Raw genomic sequence first — 19,040 nt, forward strand, 5'->3', positions numbered from 1 at the left:
TTTTCAAAACACATACAGCTATATATTACAAAGAAGGAACTTTAATGTATGCAAATTTTTAAAAAATTAGCTGGGATATTAGAAGATCCTAGAATGGAATGCAGAATGTGAAAAATGAATCTAACTATATGCATGACATAACCTTTCTGAAAGGGGCGGGGAAAGAGCTGACCTAAAATAACTGGAAAGTGGTATCATGACTGGAAACAATAAAGCTAAAGATAAAACATAAAGGTAAAAAGAATTGTATATAAATACTGTAGTCTAAAAATTGGTTTCTTATAGGGATACAGGTTAATAATTCTAAAAGTACCTCACATCTATACTAGGGTGGGAAAAAACAATTTTAAAAAATTGATAATAGGAGGCAGGTTCTTCACAGTTAAAGGAAAAAGTTACAAATAAACAAGGGGAGAAGCTAGAATAAATACTGTAATACCAACTTAGAGCTGCAGACATCAGTACGAGCTCATGTTTCATTTAACATACAATGGATAGAGGGTAGATAGGTATAGATATGTGTATATACATAGGAATACATGCATACATTCCCTCACTGTGTCCACTGAGAAAGACTAAAAGCAGGGTCTTCCTTTCCCACCAACAGCAATGAGCACACCTGTGTCCAGATCTTGGTTTCTTTCTTTTTTTTTTTTTTTTAACTTTTTTTTTTTAACGTTTATTTATTTTTGAGACAGAGAGAGACAGAGCATGAACGGGGGAGGGTCAGAGAGAGGGAGACACAGAATCTGAAACAGGCTCCACGCTCTGAGCTGTCAGCACAGAGCCCGACGCGGGGCTTGAACTCACGGACCGCGAGATCATGACCTGAGCCGAAGTCGGACGCTTAACCGACTGAGCCACCCAGGCGCCCTCAGATCTTGGTTTCTAAAAACCATTCTCCAGTAGAAGGAACCAGAGCTACTTGGAGAGATGGCGGATTCTAGGGCTCAGGCAAGGAAAATACAAGATGAGCTTGGAGAAAATTAAGTATAGTGCCAGAAAGTGAGGAAGCGCTCAGATAACAAAAGTGACACATGAGCCATTCTGAAAGAGCTCCTAAAAGCCAAAGCTGGAAAATTTTGAACAAGAGTATGATTTGGAGCTGTGAAGATGAATTTTTAAAAAATATATATTATTACAAGAGTGGAAAGTGGATGTTTCTTGGGGAGTAAGAAGCAGGAGAAAGGCAGAAACTGTTGTTTTTTGTCAAATGCCTTGGAATATAATTTGATGCTTTAAACCACGTCCATATTGGCTTATATAGCTTTGAAAGGAAAAAAAAAACACACATAAAAAATAAGAAGAATGTGGGGCTAACAAAGGAGGATTTTGACAAGAGAGGGTTTGTTTAGTTGGTTGGTTTGGTTTCTCTGCTTTATTAAAATGAAAGACAGTAGTTTATGTGGGATAGAAAACCAATAGAGGGAAAATATAAAACTATGGGGATAAAAAGAAACAATTTAGGAGCACCTGGGAGGCTCAGTCAGTTAAGTGTCCGCCTCTTGGTTTCAGCTCAAGTCATGATCTCCCAGGTTTATGAACATTGGGCTCTGTGCTAACAGCAGGGAGCCTGCTTGGGATTCTCTCTCCCTCTCTCTCCACCCCTCCCTTTCTCGAATGTGAATGTTCTTTCTCTCTCTCAAAATAAATAAATAAAGTTAGGGGGGAAAAATTTATAAAGGCAAATATCTGAGGAGGCAAGGCAATCTTGTAATTTGTTGGGAAGATTTACAAAGGACCAAGGACAGCACTAAATTCACTATTTCTAACCTACCTCAGGACAGAGGTCAACCCATCTGTAATCTCCAAAAACCTCTGTCCTGGTTCCCTCTTGTTTCTTGAGCCCTGAGTTGCACCCACCCTTGCCTGGTGTGGGGTGCTCTCTCATAAATTGCAAAGGTGCACTCAACTGTCAATTTCAAGTCTGTCACTTCCTTTTCTAAGTGTCAATTTACAAGTGGCAACGATTTGGCAGATTTAGGCACTGAAGTCCCCTAAATAAACACAATACATGTGAATGTACTTAACGCCACTGAAACTATACACTTAAAAGTGGTTGTGACTGGGGGGCCCTGGCTGGCTCATTTGGTAGATTATGCGACTCTTGATCTCAGGGTTGTGAGTTTGAACCCCATATTGGCTGTGGAGATTACTTAAATAAATATTTTTTAAAAATGGCTGTGATGGTAAATTTTATGTTATATAGTTCTACTATAATAAAAACATTTTTTTAAGTAGTATACAAAATTAGGGAGAGTCATCTCCAAATCCATAATGCTGCATTTATCAGATTATGTTGAATGATGGAGTAAAGCCCAAAGTTAAAATGTTTAGAAAGTGATGGGAGAGCAATTTTACCTTCACATGTAACCATGGAACTAGCCTTGGTTGGGAGAAAGAATTCACTTCCCATATCACATGGGCAATTTTGTCTTCCTAGCAACTGGAGAGTTTTCTTTCAGAATTATGACTCAACTCTTTGGAGGAAAGTTCCTTATCACAATATGGTAGCCGAGGTATTTCCACTAACTGGAATACTCGTGACATATTTAATACATTAAAACCTTTTTTTAAAAAATCCATTTCACATTTAAAAAATTTGTTCTAAACTTCAGAAATAATTTTAAAAGGGCACATACTGCCAAAGACTACTTTTAATTATAGTAATAAGCAAGGAATTAATAGGGGGTATTCAGTCAAATGGAAGAAAATGCTTCCACTTGGCCTTACTTCCACATTTCATTCCTCACTAAGCCCAAACTATATTCTAATACAATACAATCAATTTACTCATGACAAGGTAATAATTAATTTGTAGTCCTAGCAAAATGGGTCTGGTGATTTTTTTTTGACTTTCACCTCCTTTGGTTGAGAACATTGCATTAAATAACTGTATGGCAAATAAAATGACTTGGCAGGCCCACACAGCGAAGGAAGTATTTTCAATAGCAAGTTGCCTTTATATGGGCATATTTCTACATTCTAAAATAATGTCTCCATTATCTTGGTTAGAGTTAAACTCTTTAAATCTATAAGAAATATGTGATGAAGGAGTGTGTGTGATGATTCACAGATCTGAAATAACACCTACTCTCCTTTGGTTCTGGCACAAAATGTGTCAGTGAAGCCTGCAATTAAGAAAATTATCTTGGCCTGTCTTGCCACAGGGATGGTGACATCAATACACACACAACCAGAACACAATGTGTTAGAAAGAATGAGTTTAGAAAACAATTCTACCCCAGCACTGCTTGGTGCCTTGGTGCCTTTGCAATGTCCTCCAGATCTTTGTCATTAATAATAACACTAATAATATCGACTGAATACTGTCATATTGCTTTTTTTTTTTTTGTCTTCACAACATATTGTTTCTTTTAGTCTTTCTTTAGTCTTCTGTTCATCTTCTACCTATTTAGGAGATGGTACCATTATGGCTCCTATTTTACAGATTAAGAGGTTGAATAAGTAGCCCAAGATCATAAAGCTAGCTACTGGTGGAGCTTGGATTTGAACCAAATCCTCTGAGAGAGATTTAGAGGTTCTCTCTCTTCACCAGAACTGGTTACATAATTTGAAGGGCCCAGTATAAAATGAAAATGTGGGGTCCCTGTTCAAAAATTGTTAATAATTTCAAAATGGTGACAGCAGGGCATCAAACCAAGTGTGGAGCCGTTGTAAACACAGGTTACATACCCATGAAGCTTGCCCTCCTCTTAACCATATCACTTTCCTCCATCATGTCCTTTGTCTCCATACCTCAGCCTAATTCACTACCTATTTGTTCCAAACCACAAGTCCACTGTAAGGGATCTTGCAGAGATTCATGAGAGACACATATCCAGTCTGGAGAAAAACAACACGTATTTCTCAGTCAATTCTTTTACTTGCTGAGATCTCACATTATGCTCAACAGCAGAAAATATCCCATAATTTTCTAAGTTTTGAAGATCAAGCCTTCTCTTTGGTTGGTCTCTAAAACCTCCCTTTTAGTCTGTTTCTGTCTTTAAAAAAGTCACTTTGCCATTTCCCACTGCAATTTTAAGCATATAACATCATGGTGTCATGCACTGCTTTTTCCCACTGTGATTATTTGCAGCTGCTTCAACCTAATGATGGGAAAAGGCCTCAGATCCTTATAATTGTAGGGTCCTGATTAATGAACACTTTACCTCTCTGGATCTTCTTTTGAAGATCTTTCCAAACCTTTCACTTGGCACCTTCATTCAAATGGAATGTCTGGAGCTTGGTGGATGGCATGTTTTCGTGTAAACCTTCTACTGTCCAGCACACATCCTGAGAACAAAGGAAGTCTGTTTGCAGTGTGTATGGAGGAACAGGGACATGCACTTTACATTTTCAGGAACAGCAGTGGGTTGTGTGTGTTTATCTAGGATGGGTAGAGTTTGGAGGTGGAAGGCTAGAAGACAGAGAAAGCATGATCTCCGCCCCTGGCAAACATATCCACCTAATTTGATGTCTAACCCCAGACTCTCCCATCCTCACATAACTTCACTATGATTTCCTTTTCCACAAGAAATCTTGGCTGTTCCTATCTTTAATTTCTTTCTAATATGGGGTAAGGCAGATGGAAGCAGCCCCCAACTGAGATTCTTCATACTTTAAGATTTAAATGTGGGCTCCTGAGATTGATGCCTCCCTACCGCTTATGCCTAAGATTGGATGAGATTGTAGATAATTTGTGAATTTGCCATGGAAAAGATAAGGCACAATCAAATATCTAGAACAGTAGTTGTTAGGGTGCCTCAATGGCTCAGTCAGTTAAGCATCTGACTTCAGCTCAGGTCATGATCTCGTGTTTCTCTCTCTCTCCCTCTCACCCTGCTCCTCCCTCTCCCTTTCTCTCAAAGTAAATAAATAAACTCAAAAAAATAGAACGGTAGTTGTCAATCGTAAAAGACCCCTATCCCTTTTTATAGCGAAACACCTCCTTCACTGTCCTGAAATGAAATTCATCTGTGATACAACCTACCATCACACAGAAAAACCTTCTTAAAATTAACATAAATGTTCTATGTGCGACATAAAGAAGAAATAAAATTAGAGTTAGGGTCTATGTTCAAATAACTATAAATAGGTTTTTCACCCACATCATTGCCCTGAAGGACATGTGAAAGACAGGCAGGATAATCTCTTTGTTCTATGGAACTGTCCCACACATCTGTCAATCCTGGCTCCTAGCCACCAAATACCAGTTAGCATGCCTTCACATTCAATCACAAATGTACCCATGATTCCCAGAACACCTCCTAAATGATGGGACTGTCCCTGTAGAGAACCACTGTTGTGACTAGAAGTGCCTGTGTATTGGGTTCCTTTGGATTCTCCCTTGGTTAGGATTTCCAGCTAACAGGGAAAGATATGCTTGCCATTCTCCCAGGCTAAGAGTTCTAGGGCTGGCAAGCCTAAATTTCGACCAACGTTGCATCTTCGACTTGTACACAACTATTTTTAGGCCACTAGTTTTAATATAGTGCACATACACACTCCATAGTCACCAAGGTCTCTGACCATGTTGGGATGAGCACTGGGTGTTGTATGGAAACCAATTTGACAATAAATTTCATATTAAAAAAAAAAAAAGGAAATGTTCAAGCAACAACAACAAAGAGAAATGTTTAAATAATTGGTATAATACATATATCTTTTGAATAATTGTTTATAATAAAGAAATTGATATCAAAAAAAAAAAGAATAACAAGGCTTTGGTCAGGGAGGGGCCATACTACATATATAAAGTGAAGGAGAAAGAACATTTATTTTGTGCCATATTTAAAATCTAGGGAGAGGACAATGATGAGTTTGTCAATGTGGTAGGTTGCTAAGAAAGGCTGGTTGGACTTGTACCTTGGTTCTCTCTGACCCTGAGCTCAGATTAAAGGAAGCATTATAAACACTTTTTCCCTAGCCACAGACAGGTACTAATATTTGCCTCGTTTCTGCCTGCTGGCTACAAAATTGGAGGCAAACAGGGACCCAAAGGAAATAAGAGTCCCCTCACCATCATGCCTCTTGATATACACTCCTAATGAGGATTCCAAACATTTTTCAGGCACTTATAAAGATGCTGAGTTCTGGCCAAAAAGAAAAAGGAAAAACAAAACAAAACAAAACAAAAAAAACAACGTATGTTTGTGGAAACTTCTGTGAGTCACTCTCTAGCATTTACCAGAGGACAGTGTTTTGCTGCCAGAATAAACTAATATTTGAATAGAAGATGAATTCTAAACAATCTAAGGGAAAACTTAAGTAACAAAATCCCTCTTCACCATGACCTATGACATAATATCTGCCCCTCTTCAATTATTCTCATCCAACATGTTTACTAACTTAACCCATGCCTGGTTTCTGGACTGTACAGTTCTTACATGGGCCATTAAGAATCAAGTGTGTTAGGGGCGCCTGGGTGACTCAGTCGGTTGAGCATCTGACTCTTGATTTCAGCTCAGGTCATGATCTTTCGGGCCACGAGTTCGAGCCCTGTACCGGACTGTGCATTGACAGTAGGAGCCTGCTTGGGACTCTCTCTCTCCCCGTCTCTCCCACTTGAATGTGTGCACCCTCTCTCAAAATAAATAAATGAACTTAAAAGAAAAAAAAAGGGGCGCTTGCATGGCTCACTCGGTTGAACGTCCAACTTCAGCTCAGGTCATGATCTCACATCCGTGAGTTGGAGCCCCACGTCAGGCTCTGTGCTGACAGCTCAGAGCCTGGAGCCTGCTTTAGATTCTGTGTCTCCCTCTCTCTCTGCCCCTCCCCTGCTCATGCTTTGTCTCTCTCTGTCTCTCAAAATGAATAAATGTTTAAAAATTTTTTTTAAAAAATCACATATGATAAATCGATGGATAGAAGAGAAAAAACATTCCAAATGGGGACAGGCACCTGGGTGGCTCAGTCAGTTACGCATCTGACTAATTTTGGCTCAGGTCATGATCTCAAGGCTGGTGAGATGGAGCCCCACTTCAGGCTTCTTCTGATTCTCTTTCTCCCTCTCTCTCTGCTCCTCCCCTGCTTGCAAGTGCTCTCTTTCTCTCTCTCTCTCAAAACAAATAAACTTAAAAAAAATAAAAGCAAGAAAGAAATTATTTCTAAAAATGGGGAACAATTCATTCACACATGCATGCATTCTTTTTTTACTCAGATTAAATTCATTTATATTACATTACATGTGCCCTCAGCTCCCTTGACCCCTATGACACTTCGAGATACTCACTTGATTAAACAATGACCCTTGGGGCTCCCGCATGGCTCAATCATTTGAGCGTCTGACTCTTGACTTTGGCTCAGGTCATGATCCCAGGGTCATGGGATCAAGCCCTGAGTCAGGCTCTGCACTTAGCATGGAGCCTGCTTAAGATTCTCTCTCTTCCTCTGCTCCTCAGCCCCTCTCCCCTGCTCACATGCTCTCTCTCTCTTTCTCTCTCTCAAAAACAAAAACAAAAAATAATGACCCTTATTAAAGGTACTGTTTCCCATAGTGCCTTCTGTGCATGCTAAATGTGGCTGGCAAAGAACCAAACTATGCTGAGAGATCCCACTTGAATTATGATCATAAATCTCAAATAGACCCTTAATGCTGCCAGCAATCAAACTGTTTCCCTAGTCCTTTTAGTCTCCCACTCACCCAGGATATATTTTATACCTTCTCTGTTCTGCAAACCTCACATACCCACTCACCGCCCATTTTCATTCCCTGTCGATGGCCTTGCTTTTGATTTCACTAAGAAAATAGAATGAATCAGAAGAGAGCCCCCACAAACACCCACTACCCGCATCAGTGCCACATCCTGGGTTTCTTTCCTATGGAAGTAAGCACTTTGTGCCCCTAGAAAAGGCCACTTTCTCTCCTTGTACACTAGATACCACTTACTCTCACCTACTCAAGGAGATCACTCTAGTAATTATCTTCTCAATTCTTTCTTTTTACTGGATCTTTTCCATCAACTTACAGACATTATTTCTCCCACCTTTGAAAAACCTTCTCTTAACCCCAACTTCTTCCTCCAGCTACTACTCTCATTTCTTTCTTCCTACAGGTTGTCTATATTCACCATCTCTAATATCTTCCCATTTTCTCTTAAACCTAATCCAATCAGATATTTATCCAATCTGCTTCAATTAAACTGCCCTTATCAAGGTCACCTTGACTTCCCTGTGGCAATATCCAATGGCCAAGTCTCCATCTTCACCTTAATTGATCAATGAGCAGAATATGATCACCCTCTCATTCTTGAGTCACTTTTCCACCTGGCTTTGGAAGCTGACTTAACCTAGTTTTCCTCTTATCTCCCTGGCAGTTCTTTCCAGTCTTCTTTGTTAGATTCTCTTCATCTTTTTGATATCCAAAACTTGAAGTATTCCAAGATCCAGTCCTTGGACCTCTTCCCCTTTCTATCTTCACTCACTTATTTGGTCTCATCCAGTCTCATGGCTTTAAATACCATTTATTGTAGCTGTGTCCAGCCTGCATTCCCTGAACTCCAGGCTCACATATCCAGCTGCCTCTTTAATATCTCCACTGGGATGATTAATAGACATCTCAAATTTAACAAGTCCAAAACTGAACTCATGATATCTTCCTGCCACCCTACCACCAAACGGTTTCTCTTCTACTCTTCCCCAGTTTCTCAAGCCAAAACCTTGAGGTTTTGATCCTTGATGCCTCTCTTTCTGTCACACTCCAGATCTGATCTGTCAGCTTAACCTTCAACATGTGTCCAGAATGTGGCCACTTCTCACTATTTCTACTACTACCACTGCTATCACTCACCTAAATTAGTTGCAGGAGCTTCCCAACTGTCTCCAGCTTCCATCTTTGACACTATTCAGAACCTACTCAGCGCAGAAGCCAGAGTGATACTGATAAAACACAAATCAAAGAAGGTCACTCCTCTGCTCAAAAACACTCCAATGATGCTTTTAGTAAAAGCTTAATTCCTAAAACTCCTTTAAAGTCCTACATGCTTTGTTTCCTGTTCATTCCCTCTCCAACTTCATCCCTTGCTTTTTCCTTCCTTGCTGCATTGCAGGCAGCATTCTCCCCATCTTTTGCTGTTCCTTGGCCTTTCCAGGGACCCCCAGACCTTTGTATTCACTGTTCCTGGGATGTTCTTCCTTCAGACATGACTCGTTCATCTCCCTTCCTCAGATGTTACCTTCTCAGTGAGCCCTTCCCTGTTTACCCTCTGTGATTGTCCATTTATGTATCAACTTGACTAGACCCCAGGATGCCCAGGCGTTTGGTCACATGTTATTCCGGTTGTATCTGTGAGGATGGTTCTGAATGAGATGAACATCTGAATCAGTAGATTGACTAAGCAGACTGGCCTACCAAATATGGAGGGGCCTCATCCTATTAATTAAAGACCTGAATAGAACAAAAAGGCTGGAGTAACAAGGAACTTTGCCTGCCTGACTGTGGAACTTGTCTTCTGCCCTTGGACTGGAACTTGCATCATCAGCTCTCCTGGTTCTCAGGCTTTCAGACTCAGGCTGGAACTATACTACTGGTCTGCTACATCTCCAGCTTTCCAACTGCAGATCTTGGAACTTCTCTGCCCCATAATCATGTGAGCCAATTCCTTATAATAAAACTATATATATATATATATATATATATATATATATATATATATATACACAAATCATGACCCCCAGCCCTTCCACCATGTGAGGCCCCAGCTATGAACCAGGAAGTAGGCCCTCACCATCCCACCACCACCACTCTCCCCACTGAATCTTCAGACTCCTCATCTTAGACTTCCAGCCTCCAGAACTGTGAGAAATAAATCTCCATTGTTTATAAGCTAAAAATAAAACAAAATAAAATTGCAACCCCTAAGTACCTCCCTGTTTTATTTTTTTCCTGTAAAATTTATTGCCATCTACCAAAACATAGATTTATTTTACTTACCCTCCCCACTTTTTTTTTTCTTATATCTACCAACCAGATTATGAGTTCCACAAGGGAAGGGTTTATGTCACTTTCATTCACTGCTGTATCCTAGCACCTAGAAGAGTACCTGAGATATATGGAGTATTGGATAACTATTTATTGAATGAATGAATGCCTAACCTATGCAAAACATCAGCTTTAGGTAGTAGTGAAATAGAGATGAATAAAGTTAAATTACTTAATGTTATACTTCAGGTTCCTCATTTATAAAATGGGGGTAATAATATACCTCATGGGACAGTTATGGGAATGAAATGACTGAATATTTATGGAATGTTTGGAATAGTGCCCAGTATAGTATTAAAGTAAGTGCAATATTAAGTAAACTAAATTTTCATATATATTTATATCCCTGCCCTCAAGAAGCTTGCATATAACAGAAAGGACATCTACAAAAACTACAAAGTGTGCAATGGTAGCACAGAAGGTGGGAAGGGTCAATATACCCTTAGGGTCAAGGAAGCCTTCACAGAGAAAGTGATATTTAATATGAATCTTGGAGAATAAAGAGGTGTTTACTAGGTCAACAAGAAGGGCGTTCCAATCTGTGGACATAGAATAAATATTTGAACCAGGTGGTTCAGAAGTAAGAATAAATCTGACCTCCCACCTTCCAGGAAGTAATGATCCAGGGTTGTCTCAATAAATCTAGCTTGTTTTTCCTACTTTATGCTTTAATTTGTCTTATGTAAGGGAAGGCACTGGAAACACTAAATATTAAGTTGTGGTCATTTCATTGTGTGGCAGAGAAAGTTTTGGAGATTATTACACCCTGGGGAAATGTTTGCCCCAATCTGCTTAATGTACTTGATGAAAAGAATCTGCTTAACTCTAAATCACCTTAATATTCTTGAAAGAATCTTCAGGTTTCTTACAGTAATTAATATGTCTATCATCTTATCTGCTGATAATGATCACAGGTAACCATTTTGCTTAAGTGTTACATTAGGATCATTTGTTTAAAAAGCACCCTGATTTCAATTTTACCATGTTTTATTCACTTATTTCATTAATTAACTAAAATTAGGCTGTATTTATTATTACAATGTCAGAGTATTATTAGTAATTATTTTAAAAATAAAACAACCTTAGTGTCTATTAAATTATCTCCCAAGAGACAAGATTACATCACATACCTTTGATAAAGTCCTTTTTAAAAGAAAAAGATTTTATTTTTGAGTAATCGCTACCCCCAACATGAGGCTCAAACATACAACCTCAAGATCAAGAGTCATACACTCTGACTGAGCCAGCCAGGGATCCCTCTTTGATTAAGTCCTTTTAAGTGAATGATCTAGAAATCAGTGAAGAAGGACCTCTGGAAGGGCAAGGAAATGCATTTCCCTCTGAAGCCTCTAGGAAAAATACAGCATTGCTGACACTTCGATTCCAGCCCAGTAAGACTCATTGTGGATTCCTGACCTCCAGAACTGCAAGAGAACAAATTTGCACTATTCAAAGACATTGGGAAGAGTGATAATTCATCGTAGCACCAAAAGGAAATTAATACTGAGTCTGAGGCATCTGTATTAGTTAGAATTAGGTTCAGCTATAAGGAGTAGAACTCCCTAAATATCAGTAGCTTGAACAAGGTATACTTGAGCAAGTTATGATCTCTCATAAGTCCAGATTCAACAATCCAAGACTTATATAGCAAATCCACCATTACCAGATACCCAGGCTTCCTCTATCTTGTTCTGCCATCCTCAACACATGGTTTCAACATCATGGTTCAAGATAGCTGCTTAATCTCCAGCCATCACATACACCTTCTAACCAAAAGGAAGAAAGAGAAAATAGAGGAAAGCATGCCTTTTCTATATAAAAAACAAAGTTATTGAAAATTGTACACACCATTCAGCTTGTATCTCATAGACAAGTACTTGGCAATATGGCCACACCTAGTTTTAAAGGAAGCTAGGAAGTATAGTCCTTATTCTGGGTGAATTTGTGCCCAGTGAAAAGTAAAGGGTCCTATTCCCAGGGAAAAAGAAGAGAAGAAATAATAAGAACTACTTATAATAACTGTTACAGCATCAATCTCAGCTGAAATTATATTACAAACAGAATCAAAATCCTCAGTAATCCATTGGCTGTCACCCCTGCATCCATCTCCATCAGAACCAAACACATTCAAGCTAAAACTTTTCCTTTACTTTGCACTTGGATGAGTACTGCCGGTTTTGCTTATATGTTTCTTTATCTAAGAATTAAAGGCCAATCAATACCTTTTTGACTGATATCTTTAGATCTATAATATATTATCAGTCAGGTTATTGGTATTTTGCTGGCTCAAATCAGTCTGTTTCTTTCATGTAATTATACATTTTTCTGCTATGATCCTACAGTTTATTTTCAGAGGACATTCTTATTTCCTCATTCACAAATCCTTGGAAGTCCTTTTCCATGGCCTCAAAGGACAAAAACAAATTACAAAGACATCTGCCATCAGGTTAAAGCCTGGTGCCCACAGATAAGTTTCACTCTTTTCTATGCTCACTGATCGTGGTCAGCCATTCCAATCCTAGAATTGTCTAAAATTTATCCCAAATGGAGCAAATTGTGACCATGTAGCCGAGTAAAAATTCAATACCACTACTTGAAAGATAACTGTGCAATTTGATCTTGAAATTATTTTTGGCTAGAGTCAGGGTTGGTGTAATGAGTGGGTGAAGACAATATCTATGCTTATTGAATTACAGCACGGTAGGCAAAATTAATACCCCTATTGTGCTGATGAAGAAATTGTGGCCTAGAGAAAGCAAGCAGTTTCTCCAAGGTCTGGGATCTTAAACATTTCACTATTGATATAACTTGAGAAATATGGGGAATGTCTCTGCTGTAAAATATTTCCCCATTAGTTTTCAGGATGCTTGAAATTTAAAACATTCTTTTGGTCTGGAAAGCAAATATACTGGAAAATAAAGCCAACTCTTTACAGAATCCAGAAGGGAAAAATCCTTATGTTCTTTATATCGCCATGACCAATATCTTACTTCATGAAGGCCACCATCATTTCTCACCTGAGTTCCTACAGTAGCCATCCAGCTGGTCTCCAGATTCCCAGATGGCTCCTTCCAATCTGTTCTCCACATTACAGCCAGAAGGATCTTCCCAAAATGCAGATCTGATCATGTTACCCCCTGCTTAAATGCTTACAGACACTCTTCATTGACTTCAGCATAGTCTACAGCAGTAGTTGTCAACTTTATTTAGCAAAATTTTATATAACAAATAATTTTCATCATCATCCCCTCATTATTCTGAAAGCTAATCCCTAGAGAAAATAAAGGATCTACATACACAATTTTAAAAATAATTTTAACACTCAAACTTTAATATAAAGGAGAAATAAAAATAACCTAAACAACATTAGGTCACTTTTAAAAAATGCTTGGCCATGATTACATTAGAAGCAAAAAACTACAAATTTTGAAACGGTGGAGACAGCACTGACCTTCCCCATCCCCACTCCCTACAGACAAGCACTGGTCCAAACTCTTTAATGTGACCTGTAATGTTTTTGTGCTCTGGACTCCCTCCATCTCTCCAGCCAACATTCTCACTAATCAGCTTGCCTTGGGCTTGAATCCTCATAAACTACCTGACTATCCAATTCATACAATGGTTTCTCACTTATTGGTCTTTGAGCAAGAAGTCACTTTCTTGGCCTGGAACTCTTCTTTATCCTCTCTCCAGCTTTACCTGGCTAGTTCCTTTTCATTCATGCCTCTGCTTAGAACTGATTCCTCTAGAAAGCCTCCCCTGACACACCAATAAGATGTGGCATCCCTCCAGAGCATCCTGAAATTTCCTCTATTATAGCATACATCACACTACATTGCAATTTTCTCTTTACCTCTCCAGGCACTCCCTGAACAATGAGTTTTTTTGAGAACATAGACTACTTGTGGTCACTGTTATGGCACACAAGGTTGGCACAGAATTGGCATTCATAATGGCTTATTAAAGAAAAAGGAAGTTGGAGAGCATCAAAATTTAACTTGGTTAAACTGTTTTATATTTCTACTGAAGGACACAATGAAGTTAGGAGTATTACAATAAGCTATAATGTTTTAGAAACACATTACTTTAGAAAGATGTATAAATGTCAAAAATACAAAATGCATTTTGAAAAAAATAAAATGTAATAAACCTGACAAACATTCCACCAGCCAGGTTATTAAGGTCAACATCAACAGTGATAAGTCATGTTAATAGTATGTACTCTTGATGGGATATGATGAAATGGCACTTTACCTATGTGGTTTTCCTCCCTGAAACCCATAATCCCAGTCTAAACAAAAGAAAAACATCAGACAAATCCCAATTAAGGGGCATTTTACAAAATACCTGATGTGTACTCCTCAAAACTGTCAAGGTCATCAAAAACAAAAAAAGTCTGAGAAGCTGTCATAACCATGAGGAGCTATTAAAGAGATGTAATTATAGGGGCATCTGGGTGGCTCATTTGGTTAGACATCCGACTTTGGCTCAGGTCATGATCTCACAGTTTGTGAGTTCAAGCCCTGCATCAGGCTCTGTGCTGACAGCTTGGAGCCTGGAGCCTGCTTCAAATTCTGTGTCTCCCTGTCTCTCTGCCCATTCCCTGTTCATGCTGTCTCTCAAAAATAAATAAACATTAAAAATAAATAAATAAAAATAAAAATATATAATAACTAAATGTAATCTGATATCCTAGATGAGATTCTGAAACACAAAAAGGCAAAACCTAAGGAAATTTTAATAAAATATGGACTTTTGTTAATAATAATGTAGTAATATTTCATCAATTATAATAAATGTACCAGGCTAATATAAGATATTAATAATAGGAGAAACTAGGTGCAAGGGCATAAGGGAACAAAATCTTTGCAATTTTTCTGTAAATCAAAAATTATTCTAAAACAAAAAGGTTTGCATTTTTATGGGCTAACCATTTTTTAAATTTTTTCTCAAATGTTTATTATTTTTTGAGAGAGAGAGAGACAGAGTGCAAGCAGGGGAGGGGCAGAGAGAGAGACGGAGACAGTCTCTAAAGCAGGCTCAAATGTGGGGCTCAAACCCATGAACTGTGAGATCATGACCTGAGCCAAAGTCAGATGTTTAACTGCTTGAGCCACCCACGCCACCCCTATGGGCAAAACACTTAAAAATAGACACAGCATCCAGAAAAAAAAAGTGTATAAATGCAACAAGTCCATGAAAATATTATAAACATCTTCAATCATAAGGCAGACGCAAATGAAGCCATAATGTAATACCACTACAAATACATCAGAATGGTTAAAATGTAAAAGACTGGGAAAGTCAAGTGTTTGTGTGGATATAGAGCAACCGAAATTCTCAAACATTGATTATGGGAATGATACAGTTGCTCTAAAAACAAATGAGCAATTTCTCACAAGTTAAACACCCTTTCCACAGATCCAGCAATTCCACTCCTAGGTAATTACCCAAGGATAATAAAATATGTACTCTCACACATACATACATACAATGTAAAATGGTATCATCAATCACAAAGATAACAAAAGTAAAAAAGCATTGTCACTTGGAAAATCCTGAAAATCCTGAAATAACGTTCTTAGGTTAGGCGTGCTAAAATATTTAGGGGTAAAGTGTCATGATGTCCACAACTTATTCTCACATGACTCAGCAAAAGAAAAAAGGAAGGAATAATTTTAGAAGGAAGGAAGGAAGGAAGGAAGGAAGGAAGGAAGCAAGGAAGGAAGGAAGGAAAGTAGGAAGGAAGGAAAGAAGGAAGGAAGGAGGGTAGAGAGGGAGGGAGGAGAGGGAACAGCAAGTGTGGCAAAAATTTTAAAAATTGGTGAATCAAGATGAAGATCAAGGGAACTGGTAAATCAAGGGAACACCTGGGTGGCTCAGTTGGCTGAGCCTCCGACTCTTGATTTTGGTTCAGGTCATGATCTCAGGGTTGTGAGATCAAGCTCTGCATTGGGCTCTGTGCTGGTGGAGTGGGGCCTGCTTGGGATTTTCTCTGTCTCTGTCTCTATCTCTGTCTCTGCTCTCTCTCTCAAATAAATAAACTTTAAAAAAAGAGAGAGAACTGGTGAAACAAGATGAAGGAAGTGAGGGAGGGAGGAGAGAAAGCAGTAAAACTTGTAAATGGTAAAATGCTAAAAATTGGTGAATCAAGATGAAGAGATGAATGAGTCATATTATTTTTATGACTTTCCTATACTATACATTTGAAATTAGCAGAATAGAAAGTTGTGGGGGAAAGCAAGATCAGTAATAGCACTGGTAAGTTGATATGAATTTCTCTATTGGTCAAGTTTTTTTTTTTTTTTATTTTGCTCAGTGGCTGGAGGTTAGCCAAAGTATTTATGTTGCCTGAGCACTTAAATGTGACTATCTTCACAGAACAGTCTGTGAAATATAACATGTTTTTTAAACTATGAAATATTTATTAAAAGTTTCTCAGATAGTTCAACTAAATTTAGGATTATATGTTTAACACCAGCAGAACTCAGATGTTAAAAACAAAGTTCTATCAAACAACTTCTTTTGTACTCCATGACTCCAGGTCATGTTTAATTTATTTTTCCAGCTGTTTTAGAATCATATAGACATTTTTATTCAGAATCAACCTTAAAAGAAGGTAGAGTAGGCAATAAAGATAAGCTAACCAATTTTTGATTTAAAAGAATGATCCCTTGGGAGCCTGTATGTGTATTTCAACAATGGTACTGTTGCTCAAACATTTTTCAGACTCCCACTCTGGTGTTTCAGAGCCTATTTGTGAATCTCCTAATAAAATCAGTATGGTTATTTTAAATACACCCACATTTTATTTAGGACAAAATGACATGTGAACATGTGATCATTCAACTTATTTGCCATTCTTGAACTCACACGATAGTTGGTATTTTTAAAAAATCATGTCTACCTTAACGAAGTAAAAATTGCCAAAATAAATGCTATTCAAAAAAGAGTTTCATGTCTGTAAAATTAGAAACAAATAAGAGCTCTTATTTTAGGCCAGAGGTGGACAAATATTCTCTGTAAAGTTTCAAACAGTAAACATTTCAGGCTCTGTTGGTCGCATGGATTCTGTCACAACGAATCAGCTCTTGTACTGTAGTATGAAAGTAGCCTTAGACAGTACTTAAATGAATGAGCTTACCTGCATTCCAATAAAATTTTAGTTACAAAACCAGTTTTTGGAACACATTTGGCCTGAAGGCCCCTGTTTACAGACCCGAGTTTTAGGTAATAATAGATAACTGACATAAATGCAGTTGATCCTTGAACAACATGGGGCTTATGGGTGCCCATCCCTGGGCAGTCAAAAATCTGTATATAATTTCTGACTCCCCCAAAACTTAACTACTAATAGCCTATTATTGACCAGAAACTTAACTGATAACATAGTTAATTAAGACATATTTTGTATTACATGTGTTATACATTGTATTCTTACAATAAAGTTAGCTACAGAAAATGTTATTAGGAAACATTATTAGGTGTCATAAGGGGCACCTGGATGGCTCAGTCCATTAAGCATCTGACTCTGGATTTTGGTAGACTCCATTCTTCAGGAAGTAATTGGAGGTCAGCTTACTCAGTATCAACATAATCTTTGTTTAAAAGGGAGAAAAACACATAAATATAAAACACAGCATACACACAAAAAACTCAATATCAAGGGGCACCTAGGTGGCTCAGTTGGTTAAGTGACTTCGGCTCATGTCATGATCTCATGGTTCATAAGTTCAAGCCCCACATCAGGCTTTTCGCTGACAATGCAGAGCCTGCGTGAGATTCTCTCTCCCTCTCTCTCTGCCCCTCCTATGTTTGTGCCCTCTCTCTCTCTCTCTCTCTGAGTGAATAAACTCAAAATTTTTAAAAGAAAAAAAAACATCAATGTCAAAATGATAATGTGACCAATTAATAGTGAGTAAAATATTAGTTTGTTCAAAACAATCAAAGAGAATACAAGGTGAAAGCAATCTACAGAGTACTTCTAGCATTTTTATTAATTTCATCACCACATGAAAACAAAACATATTTCTTTGTCATTCACAAATAGTATTTTTTTTATTTTAATTTTTTTTTTTTTTTAATTTTAGAGAAAGAGTGTAAGAGTGGGGAAGAAGGGCAGAAGGAGAGAGAAAGAGAATCCCAAGCAGGATCTGCAGTCAGCACAGAGCCCGATGCAGAGCTCAATCTCACCAAACGTGAAATCATGACCTGAGCCAAAATCCAGAGTCAGATGCTTAACCTACTGAATTAGCCAGGTGACCTGGCATTCACAAATTTTAAAAAATAAAACTAAAAATATTTTCTCAGACAGTGATTGATGTTTGCAAATGCTTGAAATAAAGAGCAAGAACCATAAACAATTCTATTTAAAGAGTGCAAAGTCTTTGTTCATTTAAAAACATTTATTAGAACTAATGATTACAATTTTCACATCTTCAGAGGAAAAGAGATCTGAAATGTGGCCTGCACTAACATTTCATACTTACTGGACTATTTTCCCATTTTGATGTTTCCCCACTACACTAGTTGTTCTCAGATGTAATCTTTGAATGCATCAATATCATCTGGGAATCTGTTAGAAATGCAAATTCTTACCTCAGACTTCCTGAATAAGAAACTCTGGGAGTGGGGCCCAGAGACAACCATCCAGGGGATACTGACGCACACACAGGTTTGAGAACTACTGGTCTACATCTAGGCAGATGTTTATGTAGCTACCAAAAAAAGAGAAAGAGCCATACTCTTCAGTTGTTAGGTCCCAGCACAGGCCCATCTCAAATCTCCTTCCCCTTACCAGCTTGGATCTAAAGGAGGGGAGAGTGAAAATGGCTTACAGATGGGAGCCCACTCATAACTGGTACTCTTCTTGCTCATCACCAATCACCTAACCCACATGTAGACTTAACATAGTAGTACACGAGGCATCTACACTTTCTCACTCAGCTAAAACTCAAGGACTAAGAATGCATACTGGGGACAGGGAGGAATACTATTTTTCATAAGAAGAATTACAAAGCAACTGACTCCTAAACCGTGTGTATATATAACATCAATT

The 19,040-nt window shown here is 38.2% G+C and overlaps 1 protein-coding gene across 2 annotated transcripts in view; it reads right to left on the bottom strand.

Moving 5' to 3' along the window:
* ACYP2 (acylphosphatase 2) overlaps positions 1 to 19,040 on the bottom strand; it is a 278,925-nt gene that overhangs the window by 228,481 nt on the left and 31,404 nt on the right. For both annotated transcript variants that reach the window (XM_078444475.2, XM_078444474.2), the window contains one exon: positions 17,483 to 17,580. In XM_078444475.2, the coding sequence (XP_078300601.1) occupies positions 17,483 to 17,534 (52 nt within the window). In that variant the 5' untranslated portion in view covers positions 17,535 to 17,580. The remainder of the gene's footprint in view (positions 1 to 17,482; positions 17,581 to 19,040) is intronic.

The sequence above is a fragment of the Panthera onca genome, chromosome A3, assembly GCF_046562875.1.
Source record: "Panthera onca isolate mPanOnc1 chromosome A3, mPanOnc1 haplotype 2, whole genome shotgun sequence".
Taxonomy (NCBI): Eukaryota; Metazoa; Chordata; class Mammalia; order Carnivora; family Felidae; genus Panthera; species Panthera onca.